The sequence below is a fragment of the Suncus etruscus genome, chromosome 15, assembly GCF_024139225.1.
Source record: "Suncus etruscus isolate mSunEtr1 chromosome 15, mSunEtr1.pri.cur, whole genome shotgun sequence".
NCBI classification, from domain to species: domain Eukaryota; kingdom Metazoa; phylum Chordata; class Mammalia; order Eulipotyphla; family Soricidae; genus Suncus; species Suncus etruscus.
In genome coordinates, this window is record NC_064862.1 from 48,292,604 (window position 1) to 48,310,316 (window position 17,713).

General features: G+C 39.4%; 1 protein-coding gene across 12 annotated transcripts in view; it reads left to right on the forward strand.

Annotated features, from left to right (window-relative positions):
• Positions 1-17,713, forward strand: part of KCNMA1 (potassium calcium-activated channel subfamily M alpha 1) — a 676,533-nt gene that overhangs the window by 290,086 nt on the left and 368,734 nt on the right. For all 12 annotated transcript variants that reach the window (XR_007503281.1, XM_049789615.1, XM_049789608.1 and 9 more), the window contains one exon: positions 377-438. Coding sequence is in view for 10 of the 12 variants with exons in the window: in XM_049789615.1 (XP_049645572.1) it covers positions 377-438 (62 nt within the window). In the remaining 2 variants the exon portion in view is untranslated. The remainder of the gene's footprint in view (positions 1-376; positions 439-17,713) is intronic.

A 17,713-nucleotide genomic window follows, 5' to 3' on the forward strand; every position in this document is an offset into this window, starting at 1 on the left:
TGGGAGGACCATATGGGACACCGGGGGATCTAACTGCGGTCAGTCCTACGCTAGCGCTTGCAAGGCAGACACTTTATCTCTAGCGCCACCTTCCCGGCCCCACTGACGTGTTTTGACATCAGTTGGTGAGAAGTGAACCTGAGAAGGCAGAACCAGGTTCAGATTCAATGGGTGCTTATGGGTCCAACTCTGCCTTGGCCTTGTGAGTCAGTGGCAAGGTTTCTGCCCAACAACAAGGTCAGGAGCCAACATCAAGTATAAGTGTCAACCAGCAAACAATCACAAGCTTTTTAAACAAAGGTGGCTTTGGAGCTGCTGTACATGTGTCAATAAAAACTGGGTTCTCTGAGTGATGGCATTTTTCTTTCTTTTGCAGGTTGTCTTGGTCTTTGCTCTCAGCATTGGTGCACTTGTAATATACTTCATAGATTCTTCCAAGTGAGTATTCAATACTGGCACTGTTCTCAAACAGCCATGAGTCATTTTGTTGATAAATTTATTCCCTTGGACTGCAACAGTGTAAAATCCTCCTGAGTGTGGGAGACTTGGACAGCAGGGCAAGGCTGTTTGTTCTGTGCTGCTTTTCTAGAGGGGACAGTGAGCTCTTAGGAAGGAGGTCACTTGCATCCTACTGGCCTAGGAGGGCAAGGTGGCTGAGGTCAAGCCTTCTGGACTGGGTCTGATTCATTTACAAATAGCTCTTTCCTGACCAGGGATTTACACTGAAGATATCAAGAGGTTAAGAGGGCATTGATGTGAATTTGTACCTGCTGAGTAGATTTTGGTGTCCAGCTGACTGGGGTCAGTGCCATTCTTGCTGTGACTGGAGGGGCCTTTTCTCATTAGAGTTTCACATATTTTTCCTGATAGGGGTCACATTGGAAATCATGACACTAGTCTCAACATCTTCTAATGGCCAAGATAGTATTCCCATGGCTGCTTCTCAGCTTGTGACAGGCAGGGGCTGGAATGAAAAAGCTCATGCATAGTGACCCACAGAAATGTTATATTGTATGTGTGTGTGAGTGTGAGAGAGAAAGAAAAACATAGAGAAAAGTAAAGTGCCTACCCCAGAGGCAAGCAAGGGGAGAGTGGGTGGGAGGGAAGTGGGTATTAGGGAGGGTGAGAAGGAAACTGTGGACATTGGTGGAGGGAAATGTACTCTGGTGAAGGTTGTTGTACATTGTATGACTATAATTCAATCATCAACAATTTTATCTGTGGGAAAAAACTGTATTGTGAACAACCTTGTAACTACAGTGTTAAATAAAAAGAATATAAGATTGTGGGAATTCCTAGAAGTGACACTTCCTCAGCAGATATACCTTGAGTGTTAATTGAATGGGGTTCTAGGGTGTGTCTGGGTTGAGGCTCACAGACAGATGGTGAAGACTTAGGGACAGTGGATAAGTCAACTCAGTTTTGTCCTGGTTTCTACACCTGTCACCCCCGGGGTACACCCTTGGTCCCAATGACCGCATTACAAGCTTGAAGCAGGCAGCATCTGGAGCTAAACTGATCTGATCCCATTTTCTGTGGCACATGAACTTGCCTTCTAGACAGTAATTTGGAGCTTTGTGCTCATGGTATCCTAACTTCTTGAGCTCTTTCTCTGCCAATGTTGGAGGCTAGAGCTCAGTCCCAGAAAAACCGTTGGGTGTTCTCTTGGATCACAGCCTGGTGTGTCCAAATTCTGAACTTGGAACTTGTTTCTTCCATGTGGATCAGAATGGTGGTAATTTCAGGAACACCCAAACTCTGGATATCTCAGAGCCCTCTGCTCACCAACAAAGGGTTTTGCATTGGGGCCAAACATGCCATGCCAGAAAGGACAGAGAAAATCATGTGATTATAGTCTGTAGGAATTACCACCTGGGAGATGGGCAAAGCTTTCATCCCAGGTGCACCCTCGGTGGGATGCCCATGCCCAGCTCAGCTGCAGGAGCCTTCCTGAATTTCCACCTTCTTCTCCTCCTCCTCCTGGCCAACAAACAGAAGAACATTTTAAGCTTGGAAAATTTCACTGGGGTCAGCATTACAGGTAAGCCCATTTGAAACCCTGTATTGTTATTTTTCAAATAATTCTGAATTTGAATGAAATCAAATATCTCCTAAAGCCTGGGGTTTTGTTTTTCCTTTCTCTTCCCAGGAGTGATGAGTGTCTCCTTCGTCACAGGGTACAACACCTCACTAACTCTTCTGCAAGGACTCAAGAAATAGGGTGGGAAGGTGGTTTGTATGCCTCCTAGACCAGTCTAGATGTGGAGGTGAGTGTAGTGATGGATTAGAAGGACAGATGTCTTCGATCCTCATTACCTGCCCTGCCCTTTTTGTTCCTCTGTATTTCTCAGCAATAAATCGCTCATATTAGATGGATTGATTGGAATTGTGTCCTTCTTTACAATGTCTACTATGAAGCACTTGCTTTGTAGCTACTGATATTCTTGCCTGGTATTCATCCAAGAGGATAGAGGAGATCAAATTCTCCAAGACCAGATCCTCTTTTCCCAGTGCATCACCTAAATGTGTGTTATGACTCCACAAAACATTGTGGGGAAGCCAATAGTGAAATTCCTCTCTGGTTTGTTTGATGAGATATGTTGAGTCTACTCTAGAAATGGGTCTCCAGTTCTGCACTCACTTTTCCAAGGTGGAATATCAGCTAATTCTCAACCAAGACAGTAGCCTTGTCATAATGGACTATTTTTTTTTTACCACATTTAATAAATCTCAAACCTTCATGCGTTTCATTCAACTATGGCCTTGTTCTTTGTTTCTAAGAAGATCTTATGTGTAGGATTAACCAGAAGCTATTCACTTAGTATACACCTTGATAATCATTTGTTGTAAACATCTTTGAATGATGTAGTTTGGTTGGATGGAGTTTAGATTGCCTAATCCCACCTCCAGGTGTGGTCTTTTTCTTCCTAATAAATACTCATAAGGAAAACACTTTCTTGCATTTCTGGTCTTCCTGCTGAGCTTCCTGTTTCTTAGGAGCAGAATTATGTGTTGGAATTCCTGAACACATTTTATCCTATTTAGTGTATGTGGATTATCTCCTACATCAGCCTTTGCTTCCAGACCCACATCTCTCCAGTGTTCTGGTTTTGGAACTTGAGGCCTATTTCTAACACTTACGTTTACTGATGTAGTGCTTTCTTCTTTTCATTTGCATTATTTCATTGGGTTTTGAAATCACATAATAAGTTTTTATTACAAAGACTAAAAACTGCAGAGTTAATCACTCTAGTATCTCTGTGGGGGGAAAGTCAGCAAGAAGCTTCCACTTAAATAATGAGAAAATTAAAGTCATATTTGTAAAATTACCTACATGATAAACCGTGGATAAGCCATTCCTCGAGCTAAAAGAACTCATGATGAATTATAATTTATTGTAGTGAATAAGGTAACAGCATTCTTTACATACATAAGATAAGAAAGCAAAACATCAATTCCTAGAAACCATCATTTTCCTTCAAAACTATCACAGGTTTTGTACTCTTTGTTCGTTTCTCTCTCTGGGGTTCTCATAAAAAAAGAAAAGTTTTCTTAGAGCAGAAAGATAGAATAGCATAAAGGTATTTGTCTTAAATGAAGCTGACCCAGATTTTATTCCATGCAACCAATTAGTTTCCTGAGTCCCACCAGAGTGATCCTTAAATGCAGAGGCAAGAATAAGCCCTGAGATGTACTGACAGAAGTAGCCCCTAAAAAACAAAGAAAAAAAGTTCTAGGGACCAGAGTGGGTAGTGCCTTGCAAGTGACTGACTGGGGTCTGATTCCTAGCATCTCATAGAGTCCAGGAGTGATACCTAAGTGCAGAGCTAAAAGTAAACCTTCAGTACTTTTAGATATACCCCCATCTCAAACAAAAAGGAAGTTCTTTTGGAAGTCAGGTCATATCATTACTCCGGGAAGAGGTACTCAGTATTCTATAGATAAATGTAGCTGCTATTTATATCCTTCAAATAAATACAGCAAAAGAAAATCTTTAGTTTTCCTTAGGTCAGCATACAGCTTTTATGAAGTGGTTTGTCCCTGTGAATTCTAACTAGAGACAGACGTCCCCAAATTATGCTAATGCGCAGATTCACATATAAACAGGTTCTGGCAGTTTCTCTGTTGGCTCAGAGTCAAGACAAGTCCAGCCAATCTGTGGGGATGGGCACATAGACTGAATGGTGTTTCTACTTCTTAGCATTAGAGGACGAGCAAGACCCTTTAAATACTCACTTTCTACTCTTTCAATACGTGGTTTATGAGCAACAGGCACAAAGTAAAATCATTTCCAAAAGTTTCCTCTCCTCTGGATCTTTCTTTTCCCATTGTCCGACAGTGATAGATCCCCAAATAGTTTTTTCCAGAGAAGTCATTTGGGGCTGGAGGGGTGGAGCAAGCATTAAGGTGTCTGCCTTGCCAGCGATAGCCCAAGATAGACCGCAGTTCGATCCCCCGGCGTCCTAGATGATCCCCCAAGCCAGGAGTCACCCCTGAGCATCACCGGGTGTGGCCCAAACCACCACCCCCCAAAAAAAATAGAAAGAAAAAAGAAGGGCCCGGAGAGATAGCTCAGCGGCGTTTGCCTTGCAAGCAGCCAATCCAGGACCAAAGGTGGTTGGTTCGAATCCCGGTGTCCCATATGGTCCCCCGTGCCTGCCAGGAGCTATTTCTGAGCAGACAGCCAGGAGTAACCCCTGAGCAACGCTGGGTGTGGCCCAAAAACCAAAAAAAAAAAAAAAAAAAGAAAGAAAAAAGAAGTCTTTTGGACTTCTATTTCATAATGTGACAACCATCCAGAGAAGAATGACTTGTTTAACCTCAAGTAATTATTTTCTCATAATAGACAGTAATCTTATCCTCTGTGCTCTTGAACTAGAAATCCAAAAAGAATTACATCAACCCATGATGAAACTCTCGAAACATACAAAGATAACAAGACAGTCCACAAACTCTTTGGATAGACACAAATGTCATTTCTTTTAGCAGATACAGATAGGCTCAAAGCTTGTCACATATGATCATTTCATCCTCCCAAAAACCTTCAGTCAACCACACAAGGTAGGTGTTGCCCAAAATAGTTTGATTTCTCTTTATTTTTTTCTGTAGCCTGTCTACTCCATATTCTCATGTCTCTTGATACCTCTATTGATCTCCCTTGTCTCCTAAGTTGGATACCCCATTAAGATTTTTTTTAATTTGAAAAATCTTGTATCCAAGATCTATGAGGTCAGAATGTCACCAGTGATGGCTACATATCTGTATTTTTCTTCCTTTTGACATAGGAGCAGTAACCATTTTCCAATAGACAAGAGGAGAAAGGTTCCCATGAATGTCAGAAGCAGGGCAGAATTTATAAGTTGCATAATGCAGTTTTTCCCATGCTTCTAAAATTTCAAGGGAAAGTTGGAAAAGGATAAAACTCAGGGTCCTGGGTATTTGCATTTCCAACTCCAGAGGCATTCTGGGAAAGGATGACTCACTTGTGTGAAGGTATTTATTCCTTTGATTCATGTTTAAACTCTGCCACTTCTTATGCTACATTGCATGTACTATGAATATTTAATGCTGTGTAGACCGAAAAGGAAGGTCAAATTCTGCTTGCCAGTGACTTTAGTGAGGGCTTATGTTGCCAATAAGGCAGACTATCTGCTGTACAGAACACTGAAAAGTTGTTAAAAATTGTCCTTAGTGACTTTATCTGCTTTGCAAGTTGCCAGTATTTTTTTTAAATCTTTATTTTAGCACCAAATTACAATATTTTTGTATTTGGTTTCAGTCAGAAAATGTATACCCCCTTCACCAGTACAACTTCCCCACCACCAGTGTCCCCAATTTTCCCTACTCCCCCACCCCCTGCCTGTCTTGAGATAAGTATTTTATTTCTCTCACTCACTATCATTATCATGTTATTGTTAATGTAGTTATTTCTTTAACTTCGCTCACCACTCTTTGTGGTAAACTTCCTATTATGGGCTGGTCCTTCTGCTTCTCATCTCTGTTGTCTGGGTATTATTACCATACAGTCTTTTTTTTTCTTTAATCCCATTTAAGAATATTGAGTAAGAATATTCTGTCTCTCTCTGTGACTTATTTCATTCAGCATAGTCTCCGTGTCCATCAATTTCTAGGCAAATTTCATGACTTCATTTTTTCTGACAGCTGCATAGTATTCCATTGTGTATATGTAACACAGTTTCTTTGGCCACTCATCTGTTTTTGGGCAGCTAGGTTGTTTTCAGATTTTGGCTACTATAGAGAGAACTATTATGAACCTAGGACTGAAGAGGGTATTGATGGATCATATTGGAACTCAATTTTCAGTTTTTTGAGGAATCTCCATATTGTTTTCCAGAAAGGCTAGACTAGACAGCATTTCTACCAGCAGTGAATGAGAGTTCCTTTCTCCCCACATCCTTACCAGCACTGACTGCTCTTGTTCTCTGTGATGTGTGTCATGAGATGTGTCCCATGTAGCATGAGATGATACCTCATTGTTATTTTGATTTGCATCTCCCTGATGACTAATGATGTGGAGCATTTTTTTATGTACCTTAAGGCCATCTATATTTCTTCTTTGAGGAAATGTCTGTTCATTTTCTTTCTCCCATTTTTTATGGGGTTAGATCAGTTTTCTTGTTAAGTTCTGTCAGTATCTTGTGTATCTTAGATATTAGCCCCTTATCTAATGGGTATTGATAAGTAGTTTTTCCCATTCTGTGGAGATACTTTTTGTTCTAGTCACTCTTTCCCTTGAGGTGAAAAAGCTTCTTAGTTTAATGTAGTCTCATTTGTTTATCTTTGCTTCCATTTGTTTGGACAGTGGTTTTTCTCCTTGATGAAGCCTTTACTTTCAATGTCATGGAGTTGGTTTTTTTTTTTTTTTTTTGCCTACGTTTTTTTCTATATACCTTATAGTTTCAGGTTTGATATTAAGATCATAATACATTTTTATTTGATCTTTGTACAGTGTGTTAGATGGAGATCTAAGTTAATTTTTTTTGCATGTGGCTGACCAGTTGCCCCAAAATCACTTGTTTAAGAAGCTTTCCTTGTTCTATTTTGCAGGGGGTTTTGCCCCTTTATCAAAGATTAATTGATTGTATGTCTGGGGAACATTCAGGATCTGTCTTTATTCTAATACCATGCTGTTTTAATGGTTTTTGCCATTAATACAATTTAAAATTTAGAAAAATGATGTCTCCTCTCTTCTTTTTTCTAAGGGCTATTTTAGCTAATCATGGGCATTTATTGTTTCAAATGAATTTCAGGAGAGTTTGAGCTGCTTCTTTGAAGAATGTCATGGGTATCCTTAAAGGGATTGCATTAAATCTTTATAATGTTTTGGGGAGAAAATTGCCATTTTAATAATATTATTCCTCCTAATCCATGAACAGGGTAAATGTCTCCATTTCCTGCATCCTCTTTTTTTTTCTTGAATCAGTGTGTTGTAGTTTTCTTTGTATAGGTTCTTCACCTCTTTAGTTAAGTTGACTCTAAGATATTTGAGTTTTTGTGGCACTATTGTGAATGGAATTTTTTTTTTTTTTTTTTTTTTGGTTTTTGGGCCACACCCGGCATTGCTCAGGGGTTACTCCTGGCTGTCTGCTCAGAAATAGCTCCTGGCAGGCACAGGGGACCATATGTGACACCGGGATTTGAACCAACCACCTTTGGTCCTGGATTGGCTGTGCTCTCTCTCCAGGCTGGAATTGTTTTTTAATGTCTATTTCTTCTCTATTATTTATTTGTGTATAAGAAAACCTTTGCTATTTTGTGTTAATTTTGTAGTCTGTCACTTTGCTATATGAATCTGTTATTTCTAGAAGATTTTGGTGGAGTCTCTAGGGTTTTCTAAATATAATAACATGTTATCTTCAAACAGTGAGAGCTTGACTTCTTCCTTTCCTATCTGGATGCCCTTGATACCTTTTTTTTTTTTTTTTACCTAATTGCTATGGCAAATACTTTCAGTATTTGTTATGTAGGAGAGGTGAGAGGGGGCAGTCTTGTCATATCAGATTTTAGAGAAAACTCATTAGTTTATCTCCACTGAGTATAATATATATCATGTGCTTGTGGCAAATGGCCTTGATTTTATTGAGAAAAGTTTCTTCCATTCCCATCTTGTTGAGTTTTTTTTTTTACCATGACTGGGTGTTGTACCTTATCAAATTCTTTCTCTGTATCTACTCATATGATTACATGATTTTTATTATTCCTTTTGTTGTTATAATGTATTACATTGATTGACTTGTATATATTAAAAAATCCTTGCATCTTTGGAAAGAAACCTACTTGGTCATGGTCTAAGACTTTTTTGATGAAGTATTGAATTTGGTAGGATTTTGTTGCATCTGTGCTTATCAAGGATATTGATCTGTAATTCTCTTTGTTGTGATATCTCTGTTTGCTTTTGGAATCAATGTGATGTTAGTTTCATAAAAAACTATTTGGGAGTGTTCCTGTTGCTTTAATTTCCTGGGATAACCTAAAAAGGATTGGTAGTAGTTTTTCTTGAAAGGTTTGAAAGAATTCATTAATGAATCCATCTGGGTCTTGGCTTTTGTTTTTTGGGATGACTTTTTACAACTTTAATTTCCTCAGTAGTGATGGATCTGTTCTTATATGCTAGCTCATCTTGGTTCAACATTGGGAGGTTATAAGAGTCCAAGAATTTATCCATTTTTTACAAATGGCCAGTATTTTCTTCAATCTTTGCTCTTGGTGCCTGGTATTTTCACAGTGCCAGTTTGGAGAGATGGCTGGTATAAGGAACAATGGTACATATTTTGGACAGCATCTTATTGGATTCCAGAATGACAATGATATTATGCTTTGGAAATTGGACTTCAATGAGTCTGAAAATGTTTAGGTTTGTATTCAGCTATTCACTTATTGCATATTCCTTTGTTTCAACAATCTTGAATGTCATCATGCTGAATTGTTTCTGCCTGGTAGCAACACTTATGGTTAAGTATTTGGAAGGAAATATAAGATTGCAATAGAAATGTATCAGATTGTTTTCAAAAATTCTGAAAAAATTAAACAATATACCAACACCAAAACACCAACACTGTCCTGGAAGTACTCAGTGCCCTGGCAGAATTGGTCAGTCACTCAACTATTTTATCTGACTGTTTCTTCATCCATTTTTTTTTCTCCTCCTGCCAAAAAAAACTCCTTCTCAAATGAGGAGAGAGTACAGTGGTTGGTATGGACTTGCACTCAGATTGTGGGCTCTGCACAGGTTAAGTACTAAGTACTTTAAAAGAGCACATGTACACTCATTTCATTCATATCATGCTATTTCTGTTCTCACTTTAGCAATGTCATGTCTGGTCCTCAGCATACTATACACAACTTGCTTTCAAGGGTCAAGAAATGAAATTCCAGGTTCTAGAAGTGTCTAAATGAGTACAGAAAGATGTGTACAAGATTGAGTAATTCCTTAGCTTATCTGGCCCATTGATTCACCCCTCCTGTTTCTCTTTTTGTCTACATTCCCTCACTTCTAACTTTTGAGGGCAAATCTTCATGGCTTGGAGACTTGGGGCCATAGGGAATGAGTATATCTATGCCGTGTGTGCTGACTGATGTTAGAGCCTTGACTCATTTCTTCCTCACTTAGGATTTGATTAAGATTCTTTATCTCATCAAAAGACAACATTTTATGATAGAATCGGGTCACTTTAGCAAAGACCAAGGACTTCTGACTATTTTTTAAGGGTTTCTCCCACTTAAAGGACTCTTTCCAAAGTACAAGAAAACTATTTTGTCTCTTGGTTCTCAGTACTTGCTAGGCCTACTTTCCCCCTTAGGCTAATTCTGAAAACTTCCCAAACTGATTTGAAGTGTGTCTCTTTTTAAAAAAAAAAAACAAAGTCACTCAAGAATTCCCTGCAAGCCAGATTTTGGCATCAGTCCTGATTGTCTGTCTCCTGTGGCCCTTTCCGGTCTGTGTCCGGGCAGGAACAGGGAACCTCAGGTCCTTCCCATTAAATGGAACCTAGGCTGTCTTCAAGGCCTTCTGTCAGCCTCTTCCCAGGTTTTGCCAGCAGTCCTGATAGTCTGCCTCCTGTGGCAATTTCAGGTACTGAAACGTTCACTCACCCCCATTAGCTGCCACCCAACTCCCAAGTAAAAAGACAGCTTCCCAGCCCACCTTGCCTCTGCTCAAGAAGAAGCTGCCACCGCCGCTACTGCTGCTTTGCTCTCAGTGGCCCCTTTTCTCCCACCCCTCTTTGCTGTGGACTGTTGCTTGCCACTGGATTAGGTTTTTGAAAGACTCCCAGCTCGAGGATATTTCCTGATTCGTGACGCCTGGAAGCCATTCTTCAGACTCTACAAGACCATGTCTCAGGCTTAAGCTGTGCTCCAGATTTTAAACCCCCCCCCAAATCTATTTCAGAAGACTTAAAGGGGATATGTGTATTTCCTTCATCTATTTCTTTAGATATATTTCCTTAGTAGGTATAATTCTTATTGTATATTTCCTTATGTAGATATAGTTTTCCCCATCCCTTTTTTGGATTTGTTTAGTAGGAAATTCTAGTAGATAAGTTTCTCTTGGCTTTGAAGTTCATGTTAAAACCAAGTTATAGGGATTGTTTAGTTTGTTATTTTTACTCCCATATGCACCAGTAGTATCATGTGGCATTGTTCCTTTTTGCATAGGCAAACACAAATGGAGGTATCTTATGTCTAGAAAGAAGTTCTTATCTAATAGGGATAGAAAGTCATGAATTTTAGGTTGCAGGGAGCCTTTCATCCTGAACATTTGTCACAGTGACTTGACTTAGGCTTCAGTTGATCAGCTATTGATTATTTACTCCTGAACCTTGGATGCCATCTTTGGAACCAGCATAGTTTTTTACCAGCACCAGGAATCAAACTTCTACCAGGGAAGGCCCTATGCTGCCCTGGCACCTACTTGCTCCAGAGTGGGTTCATATGATACTCTGATGACTTGGAAACAGCAACAACTTGCTTTCAAAGCATATTTCCCTGCATCACCACCTAACAGTGAGATGAAACCAGAAGATGCTCCGTGACACCTTGACTTTAACATAGAATCTGTGCAAAAATCAAGATCTCTAATTACAGAAACCTGATTATGACAATTGTGATCGAAAATTTTTACTGGGACCATGAGGAAAGAATTTGGGGTTAGACAACTTAGTATGTCCAGAGTCTGTAGTTGGTCTTATGGTAGGGAGTTTCTTCAGTAAGATCTCCCTGTTTTTTTGTTTTTTTTTGTTGTTTTTTTTTTTTTGGTTTTTGGGCCACACCCGGTAAAGCTCAGGGGTTACTCCTGGCTATGTGCTCAGAAGTTGCTCCTGGCTTGGGGGACCATATGGGACACCGGGGGATCGAACCGCGGTCCGTCCAAGGCTAGCACAGGCAAGGCAGGCACCTTACCTTTAGCGCCACCGCCCGGCCCAAGATCTCCCTGTTTTTACAAAAAAAATTTTCTTTCTATTTCCCCATTTTTTGCTGTGCCTAGTCAAAAAAAACTGACACCACCACTTTTTTTTCCTTCTTTTTAATTTTTTTTTTTATCTTTTAAATAAGAGCTTCCACCTTTTTCATAGAACCGTGGGACACAGATTACTTTGTTTTACCTCATATTTCTGAATTTTCCTATAAAATTAAGAAGAAAGGAAAAAGAAAAGATGAGGGCCAGGGGTCAAGTGGTCTCAGATGCATTGGTGAAGGAAAAAAAATTGACAGAACAAAATCTCCAAGCCAAAGTCAATGATAGTATAAACAAGAGACCTAAACAATCTACATGTAAATGGGCCTATTATATTGGCAGGCCAGGGGCAAAGGCTGGTGGTATAGGATGCACTTAGGGATCATTAGTAGAGGGAGGTCAACACTGGTGTTGGGAATGGACCTGATTCACTTTATATCTGAAATTCAACTGGGAAGGACTTTGTAGATCACAATGGTTTTAATAAGATAAAATAAAAAAAAGCAATTCCCAGGAAATTTACATTTTGAAAATAAAAGCCATAAAAATTACCCTCTCCCCTCAATATCTCTGGAGGCAACTCCATCCCTTGGATTGTTCTAGAACTTTCAAGGAACTTGAGGGGCACCATGTAACCCATTTTCAGAAGCCCTGCTTAAAGGAGTTACACTATTTAGTTTTGTTATTAAATCAAATTAACAGCACAACATAGATTTCTAAGGAGATCTTTGATAGATGAAGGTACCAGCTTGTCTTTCCACTCTGTCTTATTGACTACCCAGTAGTTTTCTATGCCTGGCCCATGTAGTCAGCATGGTTAGCATGTAGCAGCCACTATGCAGAGCCATGAGTGTAGAAGCCTTTGGTGACAGTATATATGACAGTGTGTTATGACAGTGTATTGTCAGCTGTTGGGACTAAGGTTGCTACTTTGCATATCAACAAAAGCACACCTCTTTCTTCCAGCACACACACACACACACACACACACACACACACACACACACACATTCCCCACACACATACCGGAAGCCCATTGCCTACCCAGCTCCTTTCTGGAGGCTGGAATCTGTAGGTAGAGCTCTGAGAAATTAGCTCTAGCTCACTGCCTTTCTATCCTTGGTGAGAAGTCATGTCATACACTTAACCTTTGTCAAAGAAATCAACCCAATTCTCTGTGTGTGAAAGCCTTTTGTGATTCTTTCTTTCTCTTTGTAAATACTCCCCTCCTCAATTTTCTCCATCTCTCATTGACATTTTTACTACCAGGCTCTGGTTTGAAAAATGATGGGGAGGAAAAGTTCGAGGGCAGAATGTTCAGAACAGTGAAGCACATCTGTGAAGAGAGCACAACAGGAGAAGCAGCAGCTGCTGAAAAATCATCAGATGGCAGAGGCACAGAGCCCATGGAGGGCTGGGAAAGAGGAGTTGCTGTGTTGCAGACAAAGATACTGTAAATACCTCCCAATGGGACGTCCTTGGCCCTATCTAGATGTTAACCTTTCATGGCCATCTTTCCTGAGCTTAAGAAATCTAATCTTAACCATTTCATGGGTTAGTTTTCCACATTGCTGTTCCTTCATCACTTGAAATGTGGTAGAGGATGCACGAAGGACATATAGACTCTTAAGTGCTCTTTGTCTGCCCAGTGCCATGATCTTAGCCATACCTGAGCACATAATTGCCCTATGCAGGAGCAAATGGAAACATTCAAACCATGCTTACCTTTGAGATTTTCTTAGACACAAAAATTAGGGACTATATGAGGATTGGGAGGTCCTAGACCTTCCAGAATTGCTTATAAAAGACTTTAGGATACAGGGTTAGACCTGGAAGAGGGGGTCAGAGTCCACTTGATGCCACTTTTTTCTGTGCCACTCATTCTTTTCCAAGAATGAAGAGTAAAGTCACTCCAGGAGCCAGGAACAGAACTAGAACCAACAACCTTGAGCTCCTCTCTCTCTTGGTCCAGGCCTGTTTCTACCTAACCTTTTAGATTATTCTACTAAATGAAGGAACAACCAAAGACAGGGTAGCAAAGTTTACTCACAAATTAACAAAGTACTTAGTGATTCTCTGGTACCAATTCTGGAGTTTTAGACTATCTTCTTGGAAACAATTGTAGAACCCTGAAATTGAACTGAGATCATCTCAGGTGCCAAAGTGCCAACTTAGCCTTTGGGGTGTTGGGATTTGATTCCTCATTAACAAGAGGCCATGATTTCCTTGGATTTTTGATTCTGCCCCTACTTCTTGCATTATTTCAGAGGGGTAGGTAAGAGTTCAACTCTTGTGGACATTTAAGGAGGCTGAATGCAGTGGCTTGGACTTCTTGGAATTTGTTATGCATAACTTTTGAGGACACTTTGCCCAATTGCTCATTTGTTTCTCCTATGAAAATACGATCTGATAGCTAGGTCTATAAATCCACATTTACTCTAGTAATTCTAGTCTCTAAAGTTAGGATGAGTTATTTCTTCTCTTTTCACTACTCTCCAGAATTGACAAATAAAAAAGAAGTATACTTGGGATAATCTGATACTATTTTAGTCCACTGGATTCTTTGAGGATAAGTGATGGATTGTCTCAGGAAAAATGAAGAAAATGCATTCTCTATCAGAAAAAAGATAGTCATGTCTTCTGCAATAAGTACATGTTTCTATCAAAGGGGGGCTGAATATAAACTCCATTTTGTGGTACTAATTCTCTACCTAAAGTCAGAGCCAAACCAGAAACCACCCAGAGAGAAGGGTAAGAGCCAGCTGCAGGGGGAAGGTGGCAGTTCAGAATAGTTCAGTTCCAACACAAGAACTGAGCTCATGCTTAATGTGCCTTGGCTTTGCTAGTATAGTTTTGGTTCCAATAGCTGTATATTGGAGTTTATGGGCTGCAGACAGAACTGGAAGATGTGACCTTTGTCCGCTTCTATTCCTCTTGTCCTTCTTCCTGACAGCCTGACAAATTGTAGCTTTGGGGAGACCCTGGTTAGTCATGAGTCATTTTGGATTTAAAAATAGAATCCCTTGCTACACAGATGCCCTTGGGATTTTTTGAATGTTTATGTTACTGATCACAAAATTTTGGAGAAAGGAGTTTGTGTGTGCATAAGTGGATAGAAGATAATTCAGTCCTACCTATTAGTCAATATATAGGAGAATTGTTGATCCTTCCATGTCTTGATCACAGAGATGATGCTGAAATCCATGAACTTATGACCAAAATGGGATCAATCAGATCATAGCTTGCTCCTCATTACCAGCTTGGTGTAAGACATTTCATGAGACATTGCAAGTACATACTAGATCTTTTTCCATTCAGATAATGTTATTGTTCTATTTGGACCAAGTTAGGAAGTCCACCATAAACAGTGGAAAATATGAAGTAATGAAACCAGATAACAAGTGAGAAAATTTCTAGGCAATGCGTGATTAGTTACCAACTAAGATATGATTTGCAAACAAGAAGTCACAAGAATTGACCAGCTGAAAAGTTCATGGGTGTTGTCAAAAACTTTTACCTTGGGGAAGATTTGAGATGCAGAGACAGAAATCACTCTCCTCTCATTCCAGGAAGCCACACAAGGGGACTGTCATTGTGGTTTGCCTTTTGGTCTTGAGGTTTTCAATTGCTGTGTGTCCTGTGTACAGCAAAGCCCTGCCTTGAAATCAGCCACTGAGATGAAGTGTTGAGATACTTCAAAGATACATCATCAGAAAAGCAAATGATCCCCGATGATGGTGGTCTTACATTTTATCCAATTATCTGTGAAAAAAATCTTAGACAATTTTGATAGGAAATTGTCATGGGAGAGAGACATCCACACCCTCTCTCTGAGAGGCAAAACAGGGTGGACTGTGCTTTCCAAATGTCATGTTGATGACCTGCCATTTGCAGGGCAAGCAGAATGAAGAAATGAAGATAGGGCAGTGAGGCAGTGTAAACTGAAGCAATAGCCCCAGTTGGTCCCAGGCATTGGCTTAGTGACCAATGCATGACTGGGGATCCTGCTGTGGTTTTTCATGGATTTTTGTGCCTCTCAGTTCTCTTTTTCCCTTCATAATAATTATGGAAAGTTTTCTTTAAAGATTGTCATCATACAAAGTTGAATATAATCCAGGCTGAACTCATTTCTGACGTATTCACTGTCTTCACTATTTTCTTTGGATCCTAAAGAAATGAAAATCAAGATATTTTCACCATCCCTGGAAACAGTGGCTGGTCCTTGGCAGAGTGTCTGCCATGTCTGAAGAAAAAGCTGGACTTGTTTCCATTTTTCCTATCAGTCCTGTTCTTCTGGAAGTTTCCACAGATGGGAATTTCCCTGATTCAATGTTAACATGTACCTGGAATATTACTGTGAACAATATGTAAGCCACTATGATTGAAATAAAAATTATATTAAAAAATAACATTTAGTTACAGAGGTTAGTTAGATGTTCCTAAAGAAAGCCAGTGTATTAGCACAGACACACCAGAGAAGAAAAGTAACATATTTATATTTCTGTCACATGACAGCAAGATCTAAGGCTAGTGGTACCTCTATTTAATAAGTATTGGGATTATTTGTTACTGTTTGATAGTGTATGATATAATATTTGATATATTATCTGATATCCCCAAATATTTCTTTTAAAGTTTAGTTCCTCATATCACATAAATTATGACTATAAGTCATATAAACTCATTTCTACTGCCATGAGTTCTGCTAAAAATTATGATTAACTCTTACTTAAATTTTAAACCCCTCTTTCCTACCTGTAGCCATTTTCCCTATAAATTTATTCTATCTGTGTTGTACAAGATAGTCTAACAGAGCTGATAATAAATTGCTTTTATTTAAAAAAAATATGCCCAGAGATTGATGCCTTCCACAAAACCACCCCCAGGATCATCTAATTGTTTCAGACATGAAGCATAAAAATAAACATCCCGTGTCAAACCAGACCACCTGACTTGGATTTGGGAAATGTTAACTTTAGAAAGCAGCACAAATGCAAATAAAAACATGTCTGTGACTGTGTCCCATTTTGAAATAAATCCTAAGAATCTTGTTTCTTCAAGGAGCTCTTGAGTATATATTTTGTGCATCTTTACCTTATATTTGAAAATGAATTTTGTTGGTATGAGATGGAATTATGCTGATGGAGGGGTAGAAGGGACAATCATATTTTTTACTTCTCAGTGGACAAGAAGAAGCAGATAAGAACGAGGGAAGTGAGAAGCCAGGACTGGGCTCAACTGAGGGGACCAGGCTTACTCCTAGCTTTCCAGTCCTGGCTGAAGGTCCCTAAGTAGGAACATGATTTCCTTAGCCACACCTGCCTTTTTCAAAGCACAAGAAAAAGCTTTCATGATGAATCTCTAATTTGAAAATATCACTCAAACTTTGAAAGGTTTCTGCTGGCCAAATAAAATACCTCCAAACAGGGTCTGTGGTTTTCTATTTTGACTCAAAATGTCTTTCTTGTCTTGAATTAGCTCTGTTCACCGCATGCCAGGAAATGTTCTTAACTCCTGTTGTCCATTGCCCAGAAAAGGGCCCTTCCACTCACAGGCTAGGAGTCCTCAGTCACTCAGTTGTCCAAAGCTTATTTGCTTATCTCACACATTTTAAAATGCTGCTCAAGTAAATGTCCACTCTTCTCTGAGCAAATACTGTATGTCATAGCAATAAATCATGCACAACTTACTGTAAATCCCAACTGCTCCATATCACTAACTCGACGTCATTCCTGAAAATAACATTGTTAGGACCTCATAAACATACACTCTGTTTGTTTAAGAACTCTAGGAGCTTTTTAAACATGGTTGCTAAGCCACCAGAGTATATTTTCCAGGACATAAATGGAAGTGAACATAATCTCTTAAATTGTATGATTCTTCAGAAGAGGCCCAAATCTCTTCTGCCCCAGTATTCACTTGACCAAGACAGAATTTATTATCTTAAGTGTTTTAGTGTTGATAGTAAGTACTTGAAGATTATCTTCTTACTGAACTTGATTAAAGGGACACTATATATGAAAACACGGGTCTGCACAGAAAAATCCTGCCCATAGATTTCATCAAACTATAAAGTTTATAGCTTCTTGAGCCTGGAATTCAGTGCTGATGAAGCATTCTCTTACTTGGATCCCATTAGAAACAAAATAAAAAAGCATCTCTTCCCCTTTCTTTGAGATACAATATTCACATTGAGTTCTAGCTTTGTCTTCTGACCTGTCTTTATTTTTTTCTTTT